Source organism: Mobula birostris, chromosome 18 (assembly GCF_030028105.1).
Source record: "Mobula birostris isolate sMobBir1 chromosome 18, sMobBir1.hap1, whole genome shotgun sequence".
Lineage (NCBI taxonomy): Eukaryota > Metazoa > Chordata > Chondrichthyes > Myliobatiformes > Myliobatidae > Mobula > Mobula birostris.
The window spans coordinates 39941145-39955134 of NC_092387.1; the positions used below are offsets into that span (position 1 = coordinate 39941145).

Here is a 13990-nt window from a genome sequence, read left to right on the forward strand (position 1 = left end):
GAGTAACTGTGCTCTGATGATCTCTATTTTGGGATCCAAAAAGAACTGGCTAGTGAGATAGCTGATGCTGAGGTTCCCCAATTTCTCCAGATTTTGGAAAGCTACAATGAGATTAGAAAACAGCACATGCAGGAAACTACAATCAATAAACTTCAAACACTTATCAAAAACACTGCAGCAGGACACTGAGAAAAGTGAGATAAATGATGAAAAATCAAATAGCTTTGTGAAAAGGACATCAAGTTTGATGCATTTATTGGAGTTCACTGGGTCACTGGAGCTGTGAAGCAGCAGGACTACCAGCTGCACCATTGTATTGTCAGTTTTCCATTTGAATGCTCAATTAAAATATCACACTGCAATATGAATTTATGCTATTCCTATCAAAATGAAATGTGACAGTGAAATATAACAGGAAATTCATGTCATACAACACTTAGACACCCTGGATGTGTAATACAGCCAGATAGGTAGATAAGTGCTTTGCTAAGGAGAAACCATCTACGACCTATGAGGCCATCAAATGGATGCTCAGAATACTCCATCTCTGATTACCTCACTCTAGGAATGGAGTGGCGATCCCAGAGAGAGTACAGGAATGAATTATCGTCCTGAATCCAGGAATGATAGCTGCAAGGAAAAGTTGAGCCTGTTCTGGAAACAAAGATCATGAAAAATAATCCTTTATTTTGAGAAGCTTTTTGTATGATGCATGACTCTGGCGTTGTACACCTAATCGGTTCTTTCTTTTTTCTCTCACTTTTCTGCTTAGTAGGTTTTTTTTGTTATCACAATGTTTTGTTAGCACATGTTGAACCTTGAAGTGGATGGGATATGGCAACAAAAGAGCATGAACATACAGAAATCCACACAGCGGCTACTGTAGCTAATAAAGTGGCCACTGAGCATACATTGAATTGAATTTAGTCCATCAAACCATCTACTAATTTCAAATGCTATACATAATGAAATAAGGAACCTTCATTTCACTTGATAATTTTCCCTCACCCAGACTCTACGTGCCAGTGCACTCTGATACACCCTGCCCCTTCCTGATATGCTCTGATTATCCTCATCCCCCTTTGTTGCCCTGCATTATTGCCTTCTCCATCTTCCTTCCCAAATATACCTCTGCCTGAGCCCCTGTTTGCTCTTTACAGCTTAGCTTTTCTCCCTTCTGAAACAGGTTTCCAGGCTCCTGTCAAGTTACTTAAACCTACCAGCAAAACCGTGACACTACAGGGTGTGTCTGGTTCACTAACATCCACATGAGAGGGGACGAAAATTTGCCCATACGCACTCTTAACTGGCTACGATTCTCGGACGTGTGAAACCCAAAATATTCAAAAAGAATAAACCCAGACAGGCCATCTGACACTGGTCCAGGCAGCACATTTGCCAACAGCAAAGTTACTCCAGATTACTGTCCTTGGTGAGGTAAATGAGGCCTTTATTGTGAACATTCAAGACTAAATTGGCAATGTTGAAGCACACACTCATTAATCAAAAGCCTGACACAGACGCATGCATAAAATCAATCTCTCAGTCAAAATCTCTGACACTTCCACTGCAAATCCTAGCATCTCTGTTTCACCAGAACTTGGTATTGCAATCCAAAACTATCAGAATGGTGTGGCCAAGGAAGCTCTCAATAGTGACTGTAGACCCCACTAGGACTAAAACGTCATCAAAAAACAGCAAGGAAACCTGTTTGCCACTCGCTTTAAGGACTCATCATCTTCTTTTTTCATGCTCTCGTTATTTATTGCTATTTATTTATATTTGCATGTTCATCGATCCCGTTTACAGTTACCATTCTATAGATTTGCTGAGTATGTCGCAGGAAAAAGATTGCCATGTATGCACTCTGATCATAAATTTTGCTTTGAACTTTGACCATCCTTCCTCAGCTGAGGAATCAGTACACCTTCATGTTGAGGAAGATGTATTGTAAGTAGCTACAAAATAGAAAGTATCCTGGTTGTGGCACGTTTGGTCTTTGACACCAAGAGAGGCTTGGTAATTCCCTCACCCCAACTGAGATGGCTAAGCCTTAAGGATGTGTTTACACCATGTGAACTGAAGAGGGGCTAAATTTACTTGGCCTGTTCCTCACTAATGTCCATATGGCAGATAAATCTGTCAGATGCAGATTAGTGAGGCTGGTCACAGTCCTTATGGAGACAAAGTGCTGCCTTAAAACACCCTCCAGCACCCTGTATGGCATGACCAGTGTATCCGATGGCGTAGACACAAAGTTGGACACCCATTTTCCAGACACTATGGAGCATCAGTGGTAGCAGAAGTGCATAGCCCACAATCTGCAACCTCAAGGCCTGGCTGTTGCCTCACTCTGCAGTTACAATCCAGCTTGGCAGTAAACCCCAGGTCAATGAGAGGTGCAACAGGGCATGCTGGGAGCAGTACCGTGTGGCTGACTATCCAGTGAAAGCTAACAACACATATTCACATACATGAAGCAACAAGGCCAGCAGAGACAACAAAGCCATCCCACAATCACTAGATCAGGTTGATGGTCTGCAGTCCGACCACATCCGACTGTAAAGTATGATGGACAATTAAATAGTGAAGGAGGAAGCTGCAAGACCTTTACCAATTTTTATCAATGCACCATAGAAAGCATCCTATCTGGATGCATTACAGTTTGCTCTCACAATTGTTTTGCCTAAGACTGCAATAAAGTGCAGAGATTGTGGACACAGCTCAGCCGATCATGGAAATCAAGCTCCCTTCCATGAGCTCTGTCTGTAGTTCTGGCTGCCTCAGTAAAACAGCCGGAATAATCAAAGACCCCAAATGCTCTGAACTTTCTCTTCTCTCCCCTCTCCCATCAGGCAGAAGATACAAAAGCCTGAAAGCACGTAATATTAGGCCCAAGGACAGCTTCGACTCCACTGCTATAAGACTATTGAGTGGCTCTCCAGTGCAATAAGATGGACCCTGGACATTGCAATCCACCTTGTTATAACTTGCAGCTTGTTGATGACCTGTAATGTACTTTCTCTGTAGCTGTTACACTTTAAATACCCCAAAACACTGTTGCAATGAATTCATCTGTATGAATAGTATGCAAGACAAGCTTTTCACTGGACCTTCGTATCTGTAGCAATAATAAACCAATTCCAATCCCACCCCCACCCTCAGTGATTGTAGAATCCAACACAAGATGTTAAAGATGAGGATAAAACATTGGCAGCTCTGCTCAATTTCTTCCAGAGATCCCCAACGTCATATCTATTTTGAGCAGGGTCAGAATCAGGTCTAATATTACTGGCTTATGTCGCGAAATATGTCATTTTGTGGCGGCAATACACACTAAAAAAACCTTAAATTACAAAAAGAAATATATATATTAAAAAATTAAATAATTAGTGCAAAAAGAGACAAAACTAGTGAGCTAGTGTTCATGGGATCAGTGTCCATTCAGAGGGAAAGAAGCTATTCCTAAAGCATTGGGTGTGTGGCTTCAGGCTCCTGTATCTCCTCCTTGGTGGGAGCAGTGAGAAGAGAGCATGAAATGGGTGATGGGCTCCTTAATGATGGATGCCACCTTTTTGAGGTATCACTTTTTTGCAAGCTTCCTCGATGCTGGGGAGGCTAGCGCCCGTGATAGAGCTGGCTGAGCTTACAATTTTCTGCAGTTTTTTCTGATCTTGTGCAGTGGCCCCTCCATACCACGTAGTGATGCAGCCAGTTAGAACGCTCTCCACGGTATATCTGTGGAAATTTGTGAATGCCTTTGGTGACATACCAAGTCTCCTCAAACTCCTAATTAAAAATAGGTGCTGTTGTACCATCTTGAAACAGGTCACCCTTACCACTGCTGATCCCACGATGAGGACCTGGCGTTGAGTGCAAGGTCGTTGTTACAACACTGCTCATCCAGCAGATCTATCTCACTCCTGTACACCACCTCATCACCATCTGAAATTTTGCCAACAATAGCTGGGCCCATACCCCCAGCCCTATAGTGAGAGGAAAGAAGGTACCTTCCCCCTTGGTTTGTGATCACTGGGAGCTAGCGCAGCAGCTGTAAGGAACATTACCCACCTCACCATCCTGTGACCAAAATAGAGGACTACTCCAGCTCTTAGTCCGGACTCGCATTAAACCTCTGAGGCTACCTCCTTATAAAGGAAGCCAGTGGCCTTTTGACAAGACTGCCTATTCCGGGCTGTGTTCTGTCTGGCAGTAGAGGTGTGTCGATGATTAAAAACCTTGGGCCAAAGGTTCCCTGCCATTTAGTCCAAGGCATTTTCTCTGTGGAGTGGCTTAATAATGTTGCCATTGCTTTATAAATGGCACAAGCTGTACTTCATCAATCTCAAAACTTGCTATAAAAGTTCAAATATGCTTCACCTAAAGCATTCCTCCTTCACCAATAAATTCTATATTACAAACAACAGGAATTCTGCAGATGCTGGAAATTCAAGCAACACATATCAAAGTTGCTGGTGAACGCAGCAGGCCAGGCAGCATCTCTAGGAATAGGTGCAGTCAACGTTTCAGGCCGAGATCCTTCGTCAGGACTAACTGTAATTCTAAATTACAGTGTTCAAGGTGTCCATATGAACACTAATACCCTGCCTGTCCACTGCTTTGACTTATGCATTGGTGAAGCCACATGTATTGACCATCTATAGTACAGTAGTTAGTGTAACAATATTCATCAGAATACAGAGTGCAATTCCAACACCATCTGTAAGGAGGAAACCAGAGTACTTAGAGAAAACCCATGCATCTGTAAGGAGTCTGAACGTCCTTCCCATGGATGCATGGGTTTTCTCCAAGTGCTCTGGTTTCCTCCCACATTCCAAAGACAAACCATTTAGTAGATCAATTGGTCATTGTAAACTGTCCCTTGAATAGGCGAGGGTTAAAGAGGTGGGTTGCTGGGAGATCTGGTTCATTGGGCCAGAAGGGCTTGTTCTGCATTATCCCTAATAAACAAATAAAAATATATCCTGGCCACTGGTTGTTGTTCAGATTGAGCAACAGGTGACTTTTCATGGGGATTGACAGCTGATTCAAATGTGGCTCACCAGATGACAACTGAAAAGCCTAGATCTTTCAATTCACTCCGGTCACCCAAAGTTGTTAAGGCTAATGGTGGCACATGGCTACTGCAGCTCACTGCCGCAATATTTATACGATGTATATATTTGCAACTGGGGACAAGAAACAAAGAGCAATCGCGATGAACAATAACAGTGGTTGAATGATGACTAGTCATTATGTGAGATGTACAATAGGAATTAGACTCCAGAGAAGACAAGTTAAGAAGCAAAATCTCTCTAGCTAGGCCCAGAAAGCTTGAAAAAGAGGAATAAGCAAAACCTCACAATTTAAACAGGATTTTAAAGACTTTCTTCTCAAACTTAACCCTGTTAAAGAGAGCTACAACCAGAAGAATTAGTTGGATTCACAATGGAGACGCTGAAATCTGGAGCAACACACAAATTGGTGGAGGAACTCAGCAGGTCGGGCAGCATCTATGCAGGGGAATGGGCAGTCAGTGTTTCAGGTTAAGGCCCTTCATTTAGACAAATGATGGGTCACAACCCAAACTGTTGACTGTCCATTTCTCTGTATGACCCGCTGGGTTCCTCCAGTGCTTTGTGCATTGATTGAGAGCTATCTGAAGTTAGCAAGGGCATGAGAGAGACCATGAGATGGCGTATTCTACCACTTACCTTCCACTGAGATTGCATGCTGTATTTTCTGCCATTCACCTCGCCTGCCCTTACTTCTTCCATAGGCATCCAATGCCGAAGTGATGCAAGCTTCAGAAGAACTGTGAACCTTTTTGTCTCCCGAAACTGCCTGTTGCGGTCTGCCATTGATAAATTCCTTAGATCGCGAGAGGTAAGAGGAAATTCCCATGAGGGGCTTGGAAGCCCCAGAGTTACCATTAGCATCTGGAGCAGTAGTGAAAGGCTTGGCACTGTTGTTTTGATCTTGGCTGAAGCTCCGTGTAATAGGCCCTAGGTTGAGTGGCGTTGGTTGACTAAAGGATCTGTTTGACAAGAACGAGTCAATACCAGCCTCTGTCCTGTGAGAAAATCTGTTCTCCCCTGAAACAAAACAAAATGTTCACATCAACTCAAAACTTTGGGAAACAGAAGCATTTCATGCTGAATTAATATGATCCACTGTAACTGCAATTCGTCAATCTGCTTTTGCTGTTTTAACCTCAATTAGCATTGATTAACAAAGATTTTTTACTTACAACAACATGAAAGTGTGCTGATAACATCGAAGTGGGTCTCAGAGGGGTTAGAGCAAAGTCAACCTTCTGCAGCGATCTTTCAGGAATTGATTAATGATTAATAATGAGTAATATACCAAAGAATCAATCCTGGAATTACTAAGGGTGCAGTGCCATTAAAACTGCATTTTTCTAAATTACAAAGATAGGTTAGCATTATTTGTTACATGTATGTCAAAACATACAGTGAAATGCACCATTTGAATCAAATTAACGAGGATTCTGCTGGCCTATCACACTTTTGCACCAACATGGCACGTCCTCAACTTTCTAACTGTCCAACAGTTCAAGGGATTTAGAGGAGCAAATTTGTGGAGAAATCACAGACTGCTGCAAGAATCTTGAGGATGTGATAGTAGGTGATTTTAACATTCCACATATTCACTGGGACTCCCTTACTGTAAAAGGGCTGGATGGGAAAGAGTTTGTTAAATGTGTTCAGGAAAATTTCCTTAATCAGTGCATAGAAGTCCCAACTACGGAGAGTGTGATACTAGATCTCCTATTAGGGAATGAGATGGGGCAGATGACAGATGTTTGTAGATGACTACTTTGCATCCAGTGGTCATAATGTCATTAATTTCAAGGCAATTATGGAAAAGGCTAAGTCTGGTCCTTGAGCTGAGATACTAAATTGGAGAAAGGCCAATTTTGATGGTATTAGAAAGGCTCTGGCAAGTGTGGGTTGGACAGGTTGTTTTCTGGCTAAGGTATACTTGGTAAATGGGAGGCCTTCAAAAGTTAAATTCTGAGGGTACAGAGTTTGTATGTTCCGATCAGAATAAAAAGTGAGGATAACAGGTTTAGGGAACCTTGATTTCTGAGAGAAATTGAGGCTCTGGTTAAGAAAAAGGAGATGCACAGCGGGTATAGGCAGGTAGGAACAAGTGAGATACCTGAGGTGTATAAGAAATACAAGAGAACTTTTAAGAAGTAAATCAGGAGGGCTAAAAGAAAGCATGAGGTTGCTTTGGCAGACAAGGCATGAGGTTGCTTGAGCAGACAAAGTGAAGGAGAATTCTGCAGGCTCTACGGATATGCTAAGGGCAAAAGGATTGCAAGGCACAAAATTGGTCCTCTGGAAGATCAGATTGGTAATCTATGCATGGAGCCGAAAGAGATGGGGGAGATCTTAAATGCATTTTTTCAACCTTTATTCACCCAAGAGATGGACATAGTGTCTATAGAAGTAAGGCAAAGCAGCAATAAGGTTATGGAGGCAAGGTCTGCTGTCTTGAAGCAAGTTAGGTTGAATAAATCCTCAGACCCTGTGGGAGGCAAGTGCAAAAATTGCAGGAGCCCTAGCAGAGATATTTAAAACATCCTTAGCCACGAATGAGGTGCTGGGGAGGATAGCTGATTTTGTTCAGTTGTTTAAGAAAGGCTCTAAAAATAAGCTGGGAAATTATAGACCAGTGAACCTGAAATCAGTGGTGGGAAAGTTACTAGAAGATATTCTAAGGGACTGGATATATAAGTATTTAGATAGACAGGGACTGATCAGGGATTTCAGCAAGGCTTTGTGTGTGGTAAGTCGTGTCTAACCAATCTTATAGAGTTTTTTGAGGAAGTTACCAGGAATGCATGGCAGTAGATGTTGTCTACATGAAATTTAGCAAGGTCTTTGACAAGGTCCAACAAGAGAGGTTAGTCAAGAAGGTTCAGTTGCTTGGCATTCAAGATGAGGTAGTAAATTGGACTAGACACTGGCTTCATGGGAGAAGCCAGAGAGTGGTAGTAGATGGTTTCCTCTCTGACTGGAGGACTGTAACTAAAGGTGTGTCGCAGGGATCGGTGCTGAGTCCGTTGTGATTTGTCATCCATATCAACAGTCTGGGTGATCATGTGGTTAACTGGATCAGCAAATTTGTGGATGTTACCAAGATTGGGGGTGTAGCAGACAGCAAGGAAGACTATCAAAGTTTGCACCAGTATCTGGACCAACTGGATAACTGGATTGAAAAATGGCAGATAGAATTTAATATAGATAAGTGTGAGGTGTTGCACTTTGACAGGACCAAGCAGGGTAGGTCTTACATGGTGAGTGTTAGGGCACTGAGGAAAAAGTAGAGGGATCTGGGAATGCAGATCCATAAATCCGTGAAACTGGTGTCACAGGTCGATAAGGTCATAAAGAAAGCACACTGGCCTTCATATATCAATATATCGAGCACCAGAGTTGAGGTATTATGTCAAAATTATATAAGATGGCACCAAAGGTTTTTGCGGACCTGGGCAACTTCTTCCAGGTCATCTGCAAAACAATTTAAATCTCCTGTTCTCATGTCTTTTCTTTCCTTTTCAAGGTGGCCGGGGTCCTGTCAGGGTCCATGATCTACAGCTGCACTCAAACTATGTTCTTCACGGGTGGTGTTCTCTCAGAACCCTCAGAGCGGCCTGCGTTTCGGCCACTCCAGGAGCTGCTTGAAGGATGTGTGCCTTCGGGGCACGGCCCTCTGGACAACCCGATTCCTCACTGATGTTGCTGATTCTCGTGGGAGATCAAAACATTGAGGCAGTGGGTGCAGCTGTCGGAAGCTTCTGCACTTGAACAATATCTCTCTCTCTCTCTCTCTCCCTCTCGATGGTGAGTGAGAGTCTGCTGGCTCAGAGTTGGAGGAACTCAAACAAGCATCGCTGCAGATTGTACCATCGAAATAGCGAGCTGTTGGCCTCCCTTCTCACTGTGGCAGGATCGATACCTCTCTCTCCCTTGTTAGAGAGAGAGAGAGAGAGAGAGAGAGCGAGCCTGTCTGAGATGTCAAGGTGCTAGCATGGACAGTAGTTTTTGATGGACTCAAATCATGGTCTCTGGGGGCTTGCTATTGCTTGCATGGTGGGTGGTGGTGGGGTTTGATGATTGCTAGAGCAAGTGGGGGAGGCGGGGAGGGTTGATGGTTCTTCTGCTGCTTTTGCATTGGGGACACTGGGGTTATAATGAGCTTCTGTCATTCATTTTATAGGGTTTTTCTCTCTCTGTTTTGTGGATGTCTGCAAAGAGGAAGATGTTCAGGTTGTATACTGCATATATTCTCTGATATAAATTGAACCATTGACACTGGTGAGGCCTAATTTGAAGTATTGTGTGCAGTTTTGGTCACCTATCTATAGGAAAGATGTAAAAAAGACAGAGTACAGAGAAAATTTGCAAGGATATAGCTGGGACTTGAGGACCTGAGTTAGAGGGAAAGCTTGAATAGGTTAGGACTTATTCTATAGAATGTAGGAGATTGAGGGGAGATCTGATAGAGGTATACAAAATTATGAGGGGTATAGATAGGGTAAATGCAGACAGGCTTTTTCCACTGAGGTTGGGTGAAGAGTAAAATGTTTAAGGGGAACATTTTCATTCAAAAGGTAGTGAGAGTGTGGAACGAGCTGCAGGTTCAATTGATGGACATGGGTTAAATTTCAATATTTAAGTGAACTTTGGATAGGTACATGGATGGGAGGGGTATGGATGACTATCCATAGTTGGGATACCTATCAATACCTATCCATAGGTGCAGATCGATAGGAGGAGGCAGAATAATAATTCACCATGGGCCAGATGAGCTGAAGAGCCTGTTTCTGTGCTATAGATTCCTATGACTCTATAACCCTATTCGTATGTCTTCGGAATGTGAAAGGAAGCTGAGCACCTGGAGGAAACCGCCACAGTCACAAGAAGAATGTACAAACTCCTTACAGACAGTGGTGGATTTGAACTCTAATCTTACAGCTGGGTGCTCTAAGCATTGTACTAACCACTGTGCTACACTGTCGACCATGAGGTGAGCACATTTTACGAAGATTCTCGCAGTCATTCTGTAGAAGTATTTTGGGAGGGGATGGGCCCACCTTCAAAGAAACTAATTAGCTGGAAATTTATTTAAGCATTTCCATCTCACCTTGTATTAAGTATTGATAATATCAGAAAGCTTCGTACAAGTTTAGGGAAATTTCAGATATTTCGGACATCCATATATTACACACCAGACTAGGACTAACATCCAGCAATGAAAATCCCTGGGCGGGGAATTGGCATGTTCCCATATGGAGCTGCAGATGAGTCCCAAAACTGGAAGAGCAAATCTTTTTTTTTTAAATTGTCAGTACCATTGTAATAAATCACAAAGATACCTGTGATTCAGCAGAAGATTTAAACAATGCCTCAGTACAAGAAAGATTGCTGCGACATAGTACAGGAAGTATGATTGTGGATAACATAACCAGCAAATACCTCATTCAGACTGAGTCTCAACCTGAAATGTTGACTGTGCATTACTTCCATAGATGGTGCCTGACTCACTGAGTTCACCAGCTTTTATTGTGTTGCTTGAAACTGACTGCTTGAGTTCTGTCATTTGATTTATCAGTCTTATCCAATTTTATCATCAGGGAACCCAAAAGCAGTTTATATTCCCCTTATGTCACAGCCACAGACTCTGCCACTAAATCTGGACGCCATCACAGGCGGACAGCTGAACGGAGTCATCAATCGCACCCCTAAGTATGTATGTTCCAGCCAATTAGAGTTTCATTGTAGTTGTATTTAACTCTCTTCCTTTCGTTCCAGACTTGTCTTGACAAAAGCACAGCGATGGCTACACTCCCTGCTTACCTTTGTCGTTGTTCTGCAAAAGACTACTGTTTAGATTGGTGTTGTAAAGGTGAGGAATTTATTTAGCATTAAGTTATTGCTGCCAAGCCATAGTGTCGTCATTAGCTTTCAGTTTATTATTTTTCCTTTTGTCCTACACAGTTCTTTTTAAAATTCAGTGAACTTTTCAATCTGCTTCAGTGTGTCTTCCTCTGCGCTTGGGCCATAACTGTACACCCATGTCAGAAAGACAGGGCCACCAAAATGGACCCAGCAGAGAGAGAACAGCTGTCCATGGTACTGACATTCATTGGTCAGATAGGAAAGAAGCTAAAGTCAGTACAGACTGGGTGGGCCGAAGTGTCATACACAGTGTGGAAACTACTCTCAGAGCAGCAAGCTAAGTCCAAGCAGGAAGCACAGGTGTCAGCCCTTGCGGTGACAGTTCGGCAGCTCACCACAGACAGCGGGACCAGGTGGCAGCTATTACTGCTCTCCTGGCCGTGCTTCAGCAGCTCAATACTGACAGCCAGCATCAGGTGTCAGCCATCACCGCTCACACGGCCGCAATTCAGCAGCTTTCAGCTGGGACAGTCCCACTCCCAGTATCTCCATCATTCTCCTCTTTAACACTCATCAGCCTGCCCTGACCCCCATGACAGCATCTGGACCAGAACCAAGCATTCCTCCTCCAGGCAGATACTGGGTGACCCTGGCACCTGCAGGAATTTCATTACCCACTGTGAGCTGACTTTCCGAGCCCAGCTAGATCGGCTTGGTGATGACGCACGTAAACTGGTTTATATGGTGAATCTCTTAGATGGACCCCCACTCAGCCTGTTCAATACTCTGCAGCCCAGCTTTCCAGCAATTTGTAGTCAAGTTCAAGAGAGGGTCTGATCTTCCAGTATGGGGTCAGGAGGCTGCTAACTTGCACCAAGAGAGAGAGGGACAGTGAGGGACTATGCAGTAAAGATCTGCACGCTTGCTTTTGAGCTGGGGTTGAATGAGAGATCCCTCATCACTGATTTCCAGTGTGAGCCGAGCGTAGGGGCCCAGCATGAGATCTCAGTGCATGACGAGCAGGACCGCCAGGATGATCTGATAAATCCAGCCTTTCTAATTGACGGCCAGGCAACTGAACAGCGCAGAGAAATAATGTCCTGAGCTTCCTATGCTTTAGATCACCGTCTGTCTCCACCCTCTCCCTCATCACCCGGTACACAGTCGGCAGAGACGCCTATGCAGGTGGGTCGCATTCCCCTATCCCGGGAGGGACGAGATCAGCGCAGGAGAACGAGTTCCCATCTGTACTGATGCCAGGACATTTGCAGGCATCGTTTCCCAAGTGCTCCATTAAAGAGGATATTTGTCAGCAAGAAGGAGAATTCTGACAGTTCAATTCTCCCTGCAAACATCTTCCCCTAATCGCATAATGCTCCCAGTTTCTCTGCTGTGGGGGCCCCAGACCCACGAGCTCCAGACTTTTATTGTCTCTGGAGCTCCCAACTGGTTTGGGTGGAGATTGCCCACAATAACCTCTAGTCATCCTCCACTGGCATATTCCCCCTTTGACTGCCGAAAGGGATTCCATCCACCGCTCTTCTCTGACCAAGACACTGACGTAGGAGCTCCTGCTGCTGAGCAGTTAATCCAACACTGCAAGCACACGTGAAGACGAGCCAGAGCTTCTCTGCTGAGCTCTCAAAAACAATATGTCCAGCAGGCCAATCGGCTCAGCTGACAGGTGAGGCCTCTCAAGCCAGGGGAGAAAGTCTGGCTGGGATCTAGAGATCATTGAAAGGTGAGATCTGAAAGTTGGCCCAATGCTACGGAGTGCAAAAAGCTATAAACAGAGACTGCCTACCATCATCAATGAAGATTCACCCAGTGCTCCATGTTTCCCAGCTCAAGCCGGTAACTTCCTCCTCCTCTTCCCCGTTTGGTGGATGGGTCCCTGGTCTATTCTGTGCAACATTTCCTGGCATCTCACCAGGTGCGAGGCAGGGACCAGTATCACATGGATTAGGAAGGGTATGGTGCTGAGGACCATTCTTGGGTTCTCACTCATGAAACCCTGGACAAGTTTCTCATCCAGGACTTCCGGTAGGCACAGGCCTCTGGTGTCTTGTGAACTATGCGTAAGGAGGGACTCCTGTCATAGCCACAGACTCTGCTGCAGAATCTGGGCACCATCTCAGACGTAAAACTGAACAGGGTCAACAATCACGCCCATGAGTATGTACGTTCCAGCCTATTAGTGTTTCATTGCTGTTGCATTTAACTCCCTTCTTTTCATTTCAGTCTTGTCGTGTCTTGACCAAATCACAGGTATGTCAATTGTTACATGCCTCAAGGAAATCTGTTTTTTTTTGTGAGAATGATGTAATGGTCTTTTGGAGGTCACCTGATGTAATTTTCCTGCCGATGTGAGGTCACGTGATGACATGTGCACCATGGGTATATAAGGGAAGACCCAGCTGACGCAGTTAGTTTTTATTTTGTAGATTTCCAGGTAGAACGCGCTGTGTCTCTGTTTCTGTTGCATGTTTGTTTTTGTGACGCAGTTTCATTTTTGAGATGGTTGTGCGTTCTGTTGCAAGATACAGTATTATTGGACTGGAAATTTTTGCTAGATGTGCTGATGTACCTTATTCCAGTAGAAGGGAGAGTGAAGACTTTATCGAAGTACAGGACCCGAAGGATTGAGAGCAGTCGGCATCGTTTGGCAGTTTAACAAAGGGTCGACCTTATTGAGTCTTCGTTGAAGGAGTAGCGACCTGCATTGAGATAATTCTTGCAAAAAAGAGCAAGGAGTTCATGCAAAGGTTTGCTCTCTCTCTAAAAGAAATTAAAGTCAGTTGTTTTAAACTGTTTATTTACTGCATCATGAATCCTTTGGACAGAACCAGCAGGAAAATCGCATCTATGAAGAAATCCTTCTCCAGAGAAGTCTCTCCTAATTGAACGTATAAATCTGTTGGACTTTCAAATTTACCATTTTAAGAACTATATCTGACTGTACCGCTTTAAGAACTGTTTTCGCATTTAACGTTTTAAGAACCAGTGCCGAGTGATGATTTGTTGAATGGCTGCATAACGGTTAACTTCCAGTTAAG

General features: G+C 43.8%; 1 protein-coding gene across 1 annotated transcript in view; it reads right to left on the bottom strand.

Annotated features, from left to right (window-relative positions):
* The window catches only part of ptpn20 (protein tyrosine phosphatase non-receptor type 20), a 412353-nt gene that overhangs the window by 277602 nt on the left and 120761 nt on the right, over positions 1-13990 (bottom strand). The window contains exon 7 of the mRNA XM_072282567.1: positions 5715-6095. Coding sequence (XP_072138668.1) covers positions 5715-6095 — 381 coding nt within the window. The remainder of the gene's footprint in view (positions 1-5714; positions 6096-13990) is intronic.